The following is a 16,172-nucleotide window of genomic DNA, read 5'->3' on the forward strand; positions in this document are numbered from 1 at the left end:
AGACCTTTGGTCACTGTGAGCAAGCTACGTACTATCGTAGTGACACTTTTCCCTTAGACCACAGGCAGCCATGCTCCCGCAGTGGCATGCCAGCAGTGCTCATTCTGAATTTTCACCTCTGCTTCCCATGCTGCCCAGGACAGGCGTTCGTACAGTGATAAGTGTCACCGGAGACCAAGAAACCTGTCTTCATAAACTTAGGGCAATACTGTGTTTCTTGCCGTGCAGCGCTTGGTGCCCTTTTGGAGGCAGAGCACTTGCGCAGTGTGCAACTGCTGACTCGGCCCTACAACTTGCTTAGCCTGAACCAGTAGTGGACTGTACTCCGAAGAGTACAGGAGTCGCCACACATTCTTGTTAAACTAGCTGTTACGGTTACATTATCCTATGGCTAGTTAGCTAACAGTCTAATTAAACTTGTCATTGTAGTTGCATCCTGTACAGTTAGTTTGCATGTTAAAAAAAATAATTTTTAGTTATTCTAAGTCATTACATCTCCATCATGTTTGTTATATATATACACAGAAACATGACAAGTAAAGAATGTGCCTTGGCGCGGCTCAAATTGAAGTCTTACAGTGTTGAAACTGAACTGTCCTTACAATATGGCATCTTTCCTTCAGAGGAAGAAGATGCAGCTTGCTGTAATCAAGTATCTGCTGTTCCAAGTTTGCAGAAGTGCACAAGTAATGTTGAGCAGAATGTCTGGATAACATGCTGGTTACCTTCGAGCGCCTTGTGTTGGCGGGCCACCGGATTCGATTCATGATTTCAAGAAACTTGACGAAGGCCTCCCGCTGAATTGCCTCGTCAGTGGCAGTAAAGTCTGGATAGATGTCGCACCGGCACTTGGCGTCCTTGCTATCGATGATCTTGCGTGTTGCTGCCTGAGAGCCGGGCAGCAACAGCATACGTAGTCGCCAATACTTAAGAGCCTGGAAGACAGGAAAGTGTGCCGACACTTAGCTGTAGACACCACAATGAAAGACCACTTGCAGAAGAAGCCTTGTGCGTTCAGCAACAAGGCTGGTTTTCCACATTTCCACACAAATACATAACGAATTTGCATAGATTATATATTAGTTGAGATTAAGAGGAAGGTAATGTAATGTGTAGAAAGGATTACTGGTAAGTGGAATAATCATGACATCATTTCATGAGGCGTCTTCTGCTTGCTAATAAGCTGTTTGTCATTGCTCTCCTAGGGATTCATAAAGAGACTAGGTGAGTCAGTCGATACATATACAGTAGAACCTCACTTTAATTAAGTCATGTCCGACATGAAAATACCTTCATTATATCCAATATTCGTTATCAGCATGATGTTGGCAAAAAAAAAAAAACACTGATATCGGCAAGAAACATTTTAGGTTTACATTGTTATATCCATATTCATTATGTCAAGGTTCAACTGTATTATGAGAAAATGTTGCTAAGTTGGGATGCAGAACAAGAACAACACAGAACAGCACAGTCTCGTGTGTTCTTGCTTTGTGTCCCGTATCAGCGCTGTTTGCTACAAAAGAAAAAATATATATATGTCATAGAATTTCAGGAGGTGTTCTGAAAGTGAAACGCCTGACTGGCTATGTCACTGTTGGCATAACAGAATGGAAGGAAAATGCAGACAAGTGTGGCCGAAATTTGAAGAGAGAGCGATAAGATTGGAAAATGTGTAGGCGTAGTATAGGGCATGGCTGAAGCTGGACAGGGATAACTGGAGACTGCTGTAAGAGTGCTTTGTCCTGCAATAGACTGAAACAGTTAAAGGGCTCACAATAATGAAGAATCACGAAATATTGTGGAACGTAACTGTAAGCTGCAATAAAATTCTCTCCCCTGGCAACGCATCTGAACAATTGTACAAATAGTCGTTGCAGGAACTGCAAGAGAAAGAATGACATGATACGTGACTCAGGGACTATGGCATTCTAACACTGAGCACTATGTTGTGAGTTCAACCTCTGACCACGTTGGTCCCATTCCAATGCAGGTTAAACACAAGATCTTCAATGTACTGAGATTTCAGCAAATGTTAATGTCAAAGTTCTTCAACAACAGTATTCCTCACAGTCAAACCACGTCTTTGGGTGTGCGGTGCATATTACAAATATAAACCCAATGAAGAAATAGAGTCTCCAGAATATTTCCAGACAATATATGCAGATCTGTCACATATTAAAGAGGAAGCCAACAACCATGTAATGCATCATTATTCAATTAAAATGTTGCACTATTTAGTCCCACAAGTACACATTCTTCCTCGAAGTGTATAATATGAAATTACACAATCTACAAGAAAAGAGAGAGTTGCATGTAGCGATTTCACTCACAAATATACATGCAAACAAATCACTGCAGGGGACATAGAGCTGTGGTTACTCCTGTGGTTACGCCTTCAGTACATGGAAGAGTGACAAAAGTTGAGCAGTGACCTTAAGCACCTCGACAACCCACCACTGTCGCAGGACGTCATTTTAGGCCCTTGGCAAGACATCAAATCTAGTTTTCAGGCCATCTTTTAAAAAGTATGGATCTGAACGGTAGGCTTTGAGAAGACCTACTTGCAAGTTATATGTTTTACATCCTCCTTCTGTTGACACCATCACCCATCATGCTCCTCTTTCTTCCATCTTTCTTTCCCTCTTCCCCTTCAACATCAAAAGGCATGATAAAAGGCATATGAAAGAATGAAGCCATCTGCTGTGCTCCTCACATCCCAATCACTTGCAGCTGCAACTTCTCAGGCTTCCTCACCTCCTTGAGACCATACTCCCGCTCTCCTCGAATGCAGATGTAATGGTCGAGGTAGCTCCAGTTGAATGTCTCAAGCTTCTCACTTGAGAAGATCACTCGGGAGATGTCGTACAAGGTGCTTCCCGGTGGCTGGAAGTTGTACACGTACTGAATCGGCTGAACCTCTCGTGAAGCATGCCTAACAGGAGCAGATGAGTCCGAGAAAAAGTGAGTCACACACTTAGGGCATCTGCCAGTCCACCAAGAAATAAAACACTTCTCCGAGTTCAAGATATTGCAAAGAAAACTGAAAACATGTGTAAAGGACATCTGCTATCTTACAGAAGAATATGACTTGATTGCATTCAAGGTCATAGACAGCAAAAACAAAGACAAATGAACAATGACAAGGCATTACATGTCACACTAAAGACTTCAGACAAATTATAGCTAAATGGCAATCAGGTGACAAAGGAACTATGTTAGGAACTGGCACAAAATTAGATAAAGAAACTAGTTCCTCATATTTCTGCTGACGTTGGAAGCAAAAAGTGAAGAATACAGCTGTTGTACCGAGGTCTGTACTGGGTGACGGTTATCACTGGCCCACTTAACGATATTGTGTGGAAGATTCGGCCGATGCTCATCCGGCACTCCTCCTGCAAAAAGAGAGGCTGAGATGAGCCCCTGCTCGACATTGGAAATGACAGGACAAAGCTTGTAAAAGATGTGCATGCACTGTGGCTTTTTTACTAACCTTTTCTTCGTTGACAGGTGCATGTCCCCTGAGAACACTGTGGCTGGACGTGTGTTGTGCGCCATTCACAGTGTGCTGGCTTTTTGGCAGCGAAATGATTTGAAAGCCCTGTGCAACTGGAAAAAATTGTCCATTTAAACATTACATGCACAGAAAAGACAATTAATTAGGCATTTACAACATGCAAAGACACTACAGGATAAGCTGCCATATGTTATTTCATTATCCTGACTGCTAATGGCTTGGGCTTTTTTTGTTATTGTTGCCTATCGAACATATCTGCAAGCAGCAGCTACATTCTCAAAGCAAAAGTATGGCTAGTTAAATAAGAATGGATTCTCATGCCCTTATAATGCAGCCTGTATTTCGTGATCATAAAGCCAGTTGAATGTTCAATGTTGATTCAATGAGGACTGGGCCTTGGAATCCTCAAACCTGTAACTTTAATTTGTAACTTGTTGCAAGACTGAGTCAATCGTAATTTACAAGTGACCGTGTTAGTCCCCTGCGAGATACCAGCAGAGATTTCACAGAGGCATATGTAATAACAAAAGCTGTGAGAGTGAAATCTGTCACATAGGAGATTCATTCAGTATGAAGTCTTGTGAGCAAAACAATGTGTAGTTTCTTCAGATTGTTGCCAGACTACACATTACATATTAATGAGAACATGGACATTTTTATACACCACGTTGGGGATATTTTTGCCCGTTCAGCAAAGTCACTAGCTTTTATTTTTGGCAGGATAAAGACTCCTGACCAAGATAAATCTTTCATTGTGCAGCTGCCTGTAAAAAAAAAAGAAAATAAAAAAAAGGGTTTCCTTTGCAGCTTAGCACAACTTCCATGGGGATGGCAACTTCTATGCAAAAGTCTGCCTCAATTATTTCTACATGTATAATTTTGCCCAACAAAATAAACACTGAAATAGCAAATGAACATTTGTCATTCTCCATTTGTTGTTAGCTCAAATGAACAATAGGCATTAACTAAGATTTAACCCTGCCAATGTTCTGGGTGAAGTACCTGCTGCAAGCGTTGACAGATGAGCTCCTGGTAAACCTGATGCGTAGTCAGTGGCTTGTGGTGCTTGTAGTCCTCCTCTCCTCGATAGCACCTGAAATACCACGGTAAGTCTTATGAGTGGCTCACGATGACAAAACACAGTGTGCATGGTAATGCACCTTATGCATAATTTGAGCAGAGATGAGGAGGGGAGGTTAAGTTACGTAAAGAAAAATACATACATTTCAGGGTGCACAAATATTAAAATTTCAAGTACAATCAAATAATCGTTGCTACTCAATTCATACTCTACCTAAGAATTCACTACTTAAAGTTGTCAAATATTCAATTCGGTTCAAATATTAGGAATAACAACACTTAATGGAGTCTATAGGAAGAAAGCCAGGCACAAGCAGTGATCTAGGTTTAGTATCTCAGTCTTGGAGTTCATACGAGTTCATACGATCATACGAGTTAGTGTATCCTACTGCCTGTACTTTCCGTCCTACCTACAACAATGCCCATCATAAAGTTGTTATCATGTCGCTTATTCGTGAGGCCACCTGCTCATCCTTAGCTTCTTCACCCTTACCATGGGGTGAAGAACTTTGCCCATCACAGCCACCGGGATCTGAGCTCATGCCATGAAGTTTGGTGCTGGAAACGCAAACGAATGAGCTGTCACACAGCTTCGGCGCTTAGTCACTTGGGCGGGGTTTTTTGTGACCTCTGTACATGCATTTAGGAAGCCGTGGCAGGCAATACTGTAGCACACAAGAATGACGTTGCATACACTGCAATGAAGTTGTTCTGTGAGAAGACTGCAGTGTCTGTCTGCTGTGAGAACCTGCTGCTATCACAGTAAAAAAGCTAAAACTGTATTCTGGTGATCTTTTTTTTTTTTTAATCTCTTTCAATACGATCATAAGGGAATGTGCAAAGAAAGTTGTGTGATATACATGCCTTATTTGGTTGATTTCAGAGTTGTGCTCTTCGGGCAGAAGGCTGTAGTCGGATACCACATAGTCGTATTGAAGGCTGTGCTTGTCTGGGAAGAAGTCGGTAGTGATGGGCAGGCAGGCTGGTATCACCAGGCTCTTCCAGTCGACACCTGAGATACCACCAGAGGCCACAAGGTATTTTGTTTAAGTAAAAAAGATGGTTAGAGGAGATTTTGAGTTGACACATGTTCTAAGCAACACACAAGTCTCGGGAAACAAGCATTCATTTCAATCACTGAACTACTCGTTTCTTCATGCTTCCACAGTGGCAGGTTAATCATGTCAATACACTGCCTCTTGCTTGTGGCATTTCTCATACAGTCGGCCATGACATTTACCTAAAGAAGCCAAGAAATGGGTTTATTGGTCTATCTAAGGGTAGAAGTGGGAGAAACATTCTTGTACTTCAAAAGAAACATTTCTTTACCATCACTACACCAATTGTGCCTTCTTTTACTCAGGTTAAGCATATAGGTATTTTCTTTTTCTTATGTATGTATAAAATTTAGATATCCTATTAAACGGTGAATGCATTCTTACCATCTATCGGGTGCCTGTTTTTGAAAAGTCCATTTAAACAATATTAAATAAAACTTCATAAAAATTTCAAAATTTCTTCATCGCTCCTGGAAAAACTTGATGCCTAGGATGCCCTCCAATATGTTAACAATTTCTCTTCCCCATTAATCTCAGCCCGCATTCCTTGCAGTACATCTTTTTGGAGTGGAAGTAAGCAGCTATTACGTTGTTGGAATTACGAATATTTTAAGCAACAAAGACAAACACAGGTGGTTGATGATCAGGGGTGGACAATACAATACATCTTTCTTGTGACATTTCCCATAAATGCACGGTGCATGATGCATGGTGCAAGCTTAAAAAGCTACCACAAAGAGTTGAGAGGAAAATTTTATTGTTGCACATTACCAATTATAGTGCTTATTTTTTCCCCTTGTGTTATAGAGAAAGTTTCATATATAGAGAAAGGAAAATGGATGGGGTGGAGTCACTTCCATTCACTCCTTCTTTAAATCCACATTTAAATAAGCTATGTTCCTCAACATGACAGCCAGTCACATTCATATGTTGGGCCATCGGTAGTTAGTCTGGGCCATCAGTAGTGCCATCAATGTTTTTTTTGTTGCTTCACATGACATGCTGCACCCTATGCTACAGCCGCCACAGCTGTTAAAGAAGACACATAGTACAACACAAAGTTTGACTGAGACGTGTGATGCACTTCAACCGTCAGAACCTAATAAAAAATGTTAGGCATCTGCTGCTGGTCTACAAGCAATATTGTACAATGGTCTCTGCATTAGCAGTCACCGAAGCCAATAAAATACCAACACTGTGTAGCGGTGACATGCATCCCATTTTAGTGCGCACCTGTAGTCAGAGCTGGTGTCCACTCCTGTTCGCCGGTCGTGCCCCACAACCAGCTGTGCCCTGTCTTGGCAATGGGTGTCTCATTGCCAAGGGATGATGGAAACACTGCCCGTGGCCTCACATGGACTGCATTGAAGAGTGCCAGGAAAACAAACGTACAAGGAATAGCAAAAGCATCAATTTTGGGACTCAGTTCTGTGTAAAACAAAATTTTAGAAAATGCTGTTTTAAACTTTTTTTTCTGTCACTCTCTTCAAATAAAATATGCTGTTCAGCGGATGAACCCTCTTGTAGAGTATTTAACTCATGCCAGAAAGCTACAAGCAGCTACAAGACTTATTGGATCTAATTGCAGCAAACGAAAATGCATCTGCTTGCCAATGAAATTGCACAGGAAATCCAACCCGATTCCACATTTGCTAGCTATGTTTCTTTCCTCTTGGGACTCCTCTGTCCAAAGGCTGCCTGCCGCTTTGAGCAAATTTGGACCCTGATATACATAATGATGGCCATGAACAATAAGCATAGTGATTATATTTCCACATCCCCTTAGTTCTTGTTGACTTGACCCTTTGGGGGTCAATGTCGTAAATACACGGCGCCGTGAGCAATTCCCAAATGGTTGATGCCATATATTTACAGCCCCGTCTGTATGTTTGAAAAGCGCACCAATTTTTCAACTCCTTGTTGTCCAGCATGTGCTGCCACCCTGTGTGGATACAAGAAATTTTTTTTTTTTGGTCCATAGTCTCTCGGTTTTCATTGCACAGCTTCTTTGCGCTGGTGTTTCAGTAACCGCTCGTGCACCCACGCATGCAAGCGTACGGCGGTTAGTTTCAGTTTCATCTCGCGGGCTGTTTCCGTTCGTTGCGCTCGTAAAACTAATGTCCATCTGGTTTCTAATCTCGCAAAGGGTCACTGCTAGATGCTTGCTCGTCTGTTGCTCACAGGGGTGCAATTACATCTGTCCACAGGCGGGTGCTAGTATAATACAAACGATGCCGCCGTAGAGAAACGATGCTGCCATCGCTGCGTTTGTTTTCTCGAGACTCGGCTCGTGAAAACTGATTGCCCCTCGTTGGCGACGAAACGAAGGATTACTCAAGATCTCTGACTCGTTTGGTTTTTCTAACGGGTGCAAAACCATCAAGTTTTCTTGCAAGTGCTCACACACACAGTTTGATTACGCTATGGGCATCCGCGCTAGTTGCTCTGGTGCAAGTGAGTTGAGCAGCGATTCCTCTGACGCGAAGTACTGCCTAAGTGCTGAATTGGGATATATTTATTTCAGTGTAGCTACTTTTTATTCTTATTTTATAACTGTTTATGGAAGCCCATCTGTGTTCATGAATAAACAATGCATGTTTACATAGAGAAAATATTTTTTGTCACGTTATGGTCACTCTAAAAAAATTTGCGGTAAATATTTTTTGAAATAGGTCAGTCTGGAAATTGTAAATCTGGAATTAAAAAATTTGCTCTCGGCGGATAGCATTTGGCAGAAAAAATTGACCCTCAAAGGGTTAACAGTAACAGTCAGCCACGCTATTAGCAGTAATCATGTGGCCCTTGCTGCATGATGTGTGCACTCCCCAACATTTTTATGTAGCAGTCACAAGTTTGAAGATTCTATTCCTAGAGTTTTTACAGCAATATTCACAGTAGCTCACTAAATGTATCAACAAAGTTTTACTCAGCAAGTATCTTTATTTAGTGAATTTACAATCTATGATCCTTTGTAATAGGAGCAAGAGCAGTTTTGACTAACGATGAACATTCATTAGAATGCACCGTGAAAACTCTACAGCTTTACAATTGCTGAACAAGCTAAAAGCCAGGAAAGTGATATATAACAGTGATGGTGCAAGGTGATGAATTGTAAAGGTCATGAAAAAAGCAACGTTGTAAGAACATGCATCATGATGCAATCTTGGAAAAGATTAGAAGTTTCCGACAATGGGTATTTTCAAACATATTTTTCTGAAAAATGATGCGGGTCCCACGCACCGTGAGAATCGGTTGACGCAAAGCTTCTTTGATGTACTAGATGCTTGTGTTAACACTAAATGTGTTGACATCATGAAACGCTATATTAATAGAGATAGTACCATCTATGTTACGTTATGTCCGTGCCATGCTTATGTTATAAAGACGCTATGTTTATGTCATGCATCTGGTGACATTGCTTCTGTCAAAGCAATAAAGGAGAATTAATTAAGTTGACTTCTTTATTCCCAGAACGAAGTGAATGATTGCCACTGCTTCACATTCGAGCATATCCATACCTGAGACGGTTTCCATTACACTCTCAGGCAGTATCCATTACACTCTCACCATTGGTTTCTCCGTGGAATTGCAAGTAGAGGTGTGTATACTGAGTAACTATAACACGGCTGGACTGAGATGGGCACCTGCTTGCAGCAGTGAAATAGCCCAAAGAAAGGAGCATGGAATATCATCATGATCAGCCTATTTATGTCTACTGCAGGATGAAAGCCTATCTGGGGATCTCCAATTACGCCTGTCTTGCGCTAGCTGACCCTGTGTTATGCCTGCAAATTTCCTAATTTCACCACACACCCCAGTTCTCTACCATCCCAGACTACGCTTCCCTTCTCTTGGCACCCATTTTGTAACTCTAGTAGCCCACTGGTTATCTGCCTTATGCATTATATGCCACGCTCAACTCCATTTCTTCCTCTTAATGTCAACTTACTGCAGCACTTGCAGCATGCCAATGCTGCAGTTCGAAAAGCAGGTACCCCCAACCCTGTGAAAATATTGTACAATGCCGGAATACTTTAGGTGTGAGGCAGGACAGACCTTCTTTAGCAGCTTTCTTGTGTGGAACATCCATCGCAGGTTTTTCCTGGTGTGCAGAGGGCTCTTGATTTTGAATCATCATCCGACTCGAACTGTGCGGTATGGCCTGGTAGTGGTGCTGTTGCATGAAAATTCCAGTTGGTCCTAAAGAGAAGTAACATAAACGACATTGAAATTCTAGAGTGACAGGTCTGAAAGATTTAACCGAACACAAGGGGAAAAAGCTATACCCAGTGGGAACACGTGCGTCCAACGACGGCGGTTTGACGTCAGCTTGATTGTCACCTGCAGAAAAAAATTAAATAAAATAAAACTCAAGAACAGAACCAAAATTTTCTCACATGCAGCAACTTAAGTAAAGCAGGTACTGTGCAGTACTTAGCAATGTGTGCAAATATCAGAAACGTTTTTAACGAATCTAACACAAATCTCTTTTTTTTTCATTGTGGCATGCTGAAACATGAGGATTTAAGTAAAGAAGTAAAAAAATTTCTTTACAGTAAAGCTCATTAATTTCACCTCCACATTTTAGAATACCGCAATCTAGAAGCAGTTCAAGACAATCAAACCAGGTTGCAAAGCGTTCTGTAAAAAATATTTACTGTATGTAGGCAAAAGGTACTGCATCATGGTTCACGTTAGGCCACTGTATGTGCAATAATCTAAAGAATAAAGCATCATCAGAATAATCGTGTTAGCACTTCTTTGCACAAAAGGAACAGGCATACAACCTAGAAACTTGGCAGCATCTAGTTTAAGATATTCACAGGAGCAGTAAATCCAAACACAGGTGATCTGTCAATAGACACATCAATAGTGCCACTTATGACATGTAATACTCAATGCAGTTTAGTTCTAAAGGTATTTCAGTTTAAATTCAGTCCTTAATTAACACAGCTGTGTCAGTGTACTTCTGCTTTTCCACTGCAATGTTTACATTCGATGTTTCTTTTTTTTCATATTCATTACTCATTGACCATATCTCTGTTCAATTGTCAAAAGACCTTTATGGAAAGTGGCACGCGCCACCAAGCAGCCGCAGCGATGCATTATGGGAATCTTGAGGGACAGCACTTCGTCGTCTGCTTCTTGCATGGCCCACCGCATAGGTGCCGCAGCAGGAGCACCCTTCCACCTGTTCTAATTGCTTGGTCAGTACTGACAGCATATGCTGTGACACATGCATAAAGGGCTCGGACGCATGCTGTCAGAACATGGGGTAAGTTCTACTGCATTTTTTTTTTTTTTTTGTGGCTTTGTCAATGAAAAATTGAATGTATTCGCAACATCTCACTTTGACGTGCGCATTTGTGCAGCATGTACGTAGTTATAAAATGAGTTATCTGTTTTACTGGTGCAGTAGGGAAAAAGTTTTATAGCGCATCAGCTCGAAGTCTTGGCGTGTTTTCATAATGTCATTAAACTTGTCATATCACCGCAGTGGCCATACAACTTTCGTTTTTGTGGCGGCTCTTCCGAGGCTTTCTACATTAATGTTTCTTGCTGATGCATGCCCATATTATAATGAACCAGCTGCTTTTTCCTAGAATGTTGGGACCACAGTTCTCCAGTTGACTATACTGTAACTCAAAGCCATTTTTTGTCACACCAACACATTGTTTGGACAACCTCAGGCCTTTAACTCGATCACCATACTCACAACATGGGCCTCGTCACGTCATTAAGCCTCAGTGACAATTTTTCCACGTGATATTGAGTGAAACAGTAACTGACGGACATAAAGCCTTGGCGTTGCATGTAACTAGCTCTCACCGTTAAAAGCGCATTGCAAGCGTAAAAGTGAAATCGAGGGTTCGACGGAAGCTCGTCTGGTCGGGATGAAACATGAAGCAACAAAACGACAGACACCGACCAAAAGAAAAGCTAAAAAAAAAAGAACTGAATAAAAGACGTTTAGGCTTCGCTACGGAAGCCTTGTTCACAATGGGGTGAAGGAAAATTTGTGGAAGTTTATAAGCAACAAAACGACAGACACCGACCAAAAGAAAAGCTAAAAAAGTAATAAAAACTGAATAAAAGACGTTTCGGCCTCACTACGGAAGCCTTGTTCACAATGGGGTGAAGGCAATAAGCTTCCACGATTTTTCCTTCACCCCGTTGTGAACAAGGCTTCTGTAGCGAAGCCGAAACGTCTTTTATTCAGTTTTTATTATTTTTTTTAGCTTTTCTTTTGGTCGGTGTCTGTCGTTTTGTTGCTTCAAGCGTAAAAGTAGGTGAGACACGGCATGATTCAGCATCCATCCTGTGCCAACAGCCACACACCAGCGATTTTTAACCAGTCCTCACAGAATGGGGCGTCGTATTCGATGTACTAAAGACTATCTAAATATTGTTGTATGATGACCTGAGCAACTGGATGGCTGCATTGGATCACAGCGTGGATTGCCTGAGATGATGCCTGCCACAGAGATGGCACCGACGACGGGCTGGTTCCTTGCTGTTCCGACCATGCCGACTGAGGCCATTTGCCTCTATCACTGCTCACAGTGTCATAAAAATTGGCTACAATTTGTTTCTGATACGAAATATCAATTCATTGATTAAAGTTATGCCAAAAGTGCGCTTGTTCTGCAAAGAAGCTCACAATACTAATATAACCACTGGTGAGATGGGGAACCACAATGCAAGGGCATTTTGCAGGCAGGCAGCATCACACCGATAGTCTCAGCGAGGCTGCTCACTTGGCTTGCACATGTGCTCTTCGCACCGACAGTGTCAAGAAAACTATTTGTATTTATTTACGCATGGAATAATTGTACAAATGTTACTCATATTGGCCAAAATAAGGTGTCTATTAGAAGCTAGATTGCAAGCGCCATTGGCCTACTGTCCCTATCGACGACTCTCAGTGGGCAGGGCGCTGTTGTGAAGTGCTTGTCGTTCGTGTAAGTGTGCATTTATTGACAATGTTCATGCAAAACAAAGCAATGTCCTGCAAAGATGTGTGTTTCGTACTCTTTGAGGAGGATATGAAGTCTTCAAAATGTCCATGCATTCGAATTTGGGTGGAAAACACACCAAAACATATATGCATTTTGTGCCTTAAGGCACATAAATGGTGATGACAACAATATCTGCTGGCTAACACCGGCCACTCACCTGTGAAGGGTCAAAAGGATTAATGAGTGCCCTGGGCTGTTGAGGTGTCTTCTGCCTCTCCTGCAGTGCCTCGGGAACCTGGCCAGCACTGCCAACCACTGTTCGGTGCGGTGGAGACACCACAAACTCCAAGTTTTCTTTAGCTGCCAGCACTCGTGGCTTCTCCACGTCGCACACGGCTATAGCTGCCCCTGCGGAGCAATACATCTCCGTGTTTTTATACCGACATTCAGCCGAGCTGCAGGCAAAAATTTACGCCAATGCTCAAGACCTTTCGCATGCCCTTTGAAAGAACATTTGCAGCCACGGTTTACGTGAATGGAGTGAAGAAGCAACTGCTTGTTTCTCCAAACCCAAAGAGATTGACAAACGCAGCACTCCTCACACACAAGCTTTGGAGCACACGTTAGAGCAGGGGTTCTCAAGTACGTTCATCCCAGGGAACCCTACTAAGCTCCATAAAGTGCCAAGGAACCCCCCCCCCCCCCCCCCCCCGAATTAACCGAATGTCGAATTGTCGAGGGTATCAAGAAAACAAACAATGCTTCACTACGTCAACACGCTTTTATTTACTCTATGAATCGTCCAATCTTGTTTCTATTTAGCACAAGACCAGTGCGGAAGCTGAAATTCTCTTCATCTCATGACTGATTAGCGCTAGCAGCGGCGAAGGCCTCGCGACATCCTTCGCGGCGCGCGGTTTCATCCGAGACGCGCTTTGCACCAACGGGCGCACATCCCGATTATTTTTTCGCCACTCAGGTGCTCGGCAACAAATTGTCCGTCCATCGCGATGTAGCCGGTGCTTTTTATCTTCGACAGCTTTGCACTGAGTAAAAGCGAAACTACTGCGGACGAAACCGCTGCGGACGAAACCGCGGCCACTATCGACGTGATCATGGACGGCGACCTTGCGGTTCAGAAGGCAGGCGGCTGACACACGCACCAAGTCAAAACGAAACTACCTTTCGCTGCAAGACGTGCGGACGAAACTGCGGTCGCTATCGACGCTGCCATGGGAGGCGACTACGCAGTTGTGAAGGCACGCAGCCGACGCGCGCATCGAGTGAAAACGAAACTACTATTTGCCGCAACCGCTGCGGACGAAACTGCGGAGGTTATCGACGCGATCAGAGATAGCGACTACGCACTTACGGAGGCACGCGGCTAGCCGCCAGCGCGGTGTTACGCGCGGCGATAAACTCAAGAATAAAGGCTTTAAAGGCACAATTAGGCACGAAGCGCTTCGGCGTTGCTGTCAGTCACGTGCCGCGTACGATTGCCGCTGAGGACCACACGCGATGCGGACTGCGCCGCTTCGTTTCGGTTGGACGCTACGCTGTTCTTGCTCTCCTGCGGCGCGCATTTGCGGTGCTCCGCGTTTTTTTTTTTTTTTTTTTTTTTTTTAATTTTTCCTCCAACGTATAGGTCAGTGCGCACGCTATCGGCACCTACCCTATCTCCTAATAGGAGATAGGCGCATGGTGGTAACTTACGGCCTCCGAGATTCAAGTGCGAAAGCTTAGGCGCGCTGCCCGTTCTCAGAGGTTGGGTGGCTACAAGCTGCTTGCGTATTTATTGCGCAGTTCGCGCGACGCACTGTGACGTGCTTTTTGACACTCGGGCATGGGTAATGGAGGTTCTTTGGATCAAGCGCACCTCGTGTTCGCCGTTTTAGACACTTGTCGAGAGCGGGACCAGGGAAAATTTATCAGTGGGTCGCGGAACCCCGAGCAGGGGCCTGCGGAACCCGTAGGTTCCGCGGAACCCACTTTGAGAACCCATGCGTTAGAGCAAGGCTGCAAGAGGACACTGCTCTGAATCTTGTTTTTGCAGAGTGATCTGAAACTGTTGGCAAAAACTGCAAGTGGTGAAGAGTGAAAATCTAGTCAGACAAACATCCAAGCAAAAATAAACTTGCAGGCTCAATGTTTTCTGAACACCAAGTGATAAGTGCAATGCTCAATAACAACAAAGAGACAAAAAGCACCTGTGAAAATGTTTGAGGTGAACTAACTTAATCTGTGCTGTCTTATTACCCTTTTGAGGGTTTTTGACGTACATGTACAGCGCCGATCTTATGTTTGATATTTCGCACGCATTCGACACCACTGGTTGTTGAGAGGTACGGCCATCTCTATGTATTTGCTCAAAGTCATTTGAAATTTGAAACCCCTATGGTGAACCTAATAGTGATCCCTTTACTGGTAGTGTCTGTCTCGGTAGAGCTTAGGGGACAGCGAATGCGTTGAGCATACGTCATTTCCCCCCTGTCAAAAATACCCATTTCCATCCTGCCCTAGGAAGATCTTCAAGCAATAAATGCAGCTCACAATGTTTGATTATGGTATTTTCCTGATTCTAACACGCGTCTTTTCTTTTTTTCTTCCTTCTTTTAAGGAAAAATTAGACTGGATATTGCCTGTGTGGCGGGTTTGGACACAAAACCGAAACCGCCATCGCGGCGTTCGTATGCGTTGCCGCATAACACGGATGGAGTGCGGCGAAGCTGACTTCAGAAAATCACCCGCTATGGTGCAACACATATTAGACCCTCGCGAATTTTTCTTGCTAAAAGATCGGCTGCACATTATATTTCTATTTTATTTAGGAGCTTTAATGTCATTTCTATATTAGTTTTCTACTTTGGGCACATAGAAAGCCGGCGTGCATTTCATTCAGAGGTGTGTTAGATTGGGCAAATACAGCCAAATAAATCAGCAGCGTGTTTTGGAGTTTTTTCTGCACCTTGTTTAATTCGACCTGCCGGATAATTCAGTCAATTTCGTTGGTCCCATCAGGGCTGAATTAACGGAAGTCGACTGTAGCACACTTCTGTGTATACTGTTGGCTCGAGTGAAGCGTTTCTGAGACAAAATGTTGCTTGCAATATATTTTTGCTGTATTCAAGAGTTTTCAATCATTTCCTACTACTGGAAACTGCAATAATAAAAGTGTGGGGACACAGCCTTTGCTCGTTTACTAACATAAAGTACCTATACTTCTGGCTTACGGGCACTCTCTGTACAAAAGATCTTGTTCGTAGTTGAAATAAGAAAAAAAGAATATCTACATATGTTCAGGAAGAAAGAAATTCGGCAGAGACACTTAATGCTGCTTATGTGTGGGAATGCGAAAGCATTGTAGTCCCTTTGGTGAAATGTTTTCGATGGATGTGTTCGACATGCATTAAAATTCTTTCTGCTGATTCAGTGTGTGTTTGTGTATATGATGGCCACAGACCGACTTCTTTTATACACTCATGACAAGGCGTCGACAGTACATCGCAGTAGGCACAGCACCGATGAAATCTGAAGAGCAAGTGACGTGCAGGAGGCAGC

At 43.0% G+C, this 16,172-nt stretch overlaps 1 protein-coding gene across 5 annotated transcripts in view; it reads right to left on the reverse strand.

Moving 5' to 3' along the window:
• Positions 1–545: 545 nt before the first annotated feature.
• The window catches only part of LOC119434681 (GATOR complex protein Iml1-like), a 38,742-nt gene continuing 23,115 nt past the window's right edge, over positions 546–16,172 (reverse strand). For 4 of the 5 annotated variants that reach the window (XM_049659557.1, XM_049659560.1, XM_037701771.2 and 1 more), the window contains 10 exons: positions 12,832–13,022; positions 9,942–9,996; positions 9,712–9,855; positions 6,889–7,014; positions 5,462–5,609; positions 4,520–4,610; positions 3,494–3,601; positions 3,310–3,395; positions 2,758–2,935; positions 546–935 (listed from right to left, as the gene is read on the reverse strand). In XM_049659557.1, coding sequence (XP_049515514.1) covers positions 561–935; positions 2,758–2,935; positions 3,310–3,395; positions 3,494–3,601; positions 4,520–4,610; positions 5,462–5,609; positions 6,889–7,014; positions 9,712–9,855; positions 9,942–9,996; positions 12,832–13,022 — 1,502 coding nt within the window. In that variant the 3' untranslated portion in view covers positions 546–560. The remainder of the gene's footprint in view (positions 936–2,757; positions 2,936–3,309; positions 3,396–3,493; positions 3,602–4,519; positions 4,611–5,461; positions 5,610–6,888; positions 7,015–9,711; positions 9,856–9,941; positions 9,997–12,831; positions 13,023–16,172) is intronic. The other variant, XM_049659558.1, reaches the window with a different exon arrangement.

This window comes from Dermacentor silvarum, unplaced genomic scaffold (assembly GCF_013339745.2).
Source record: "Dermacentor silvarum isolate Dsil-2018 unplaced genomic scaffold, BIME_Dsil_1.4 Seq160, whole genome shotgun sequence".
Classification (NCBI taxonomy): Eukaryota; Metazoa; Arthropoda; class Arachnida; order Ixodida; family Ixodidae; genus Dermacentor; species Dermacentor silvarum.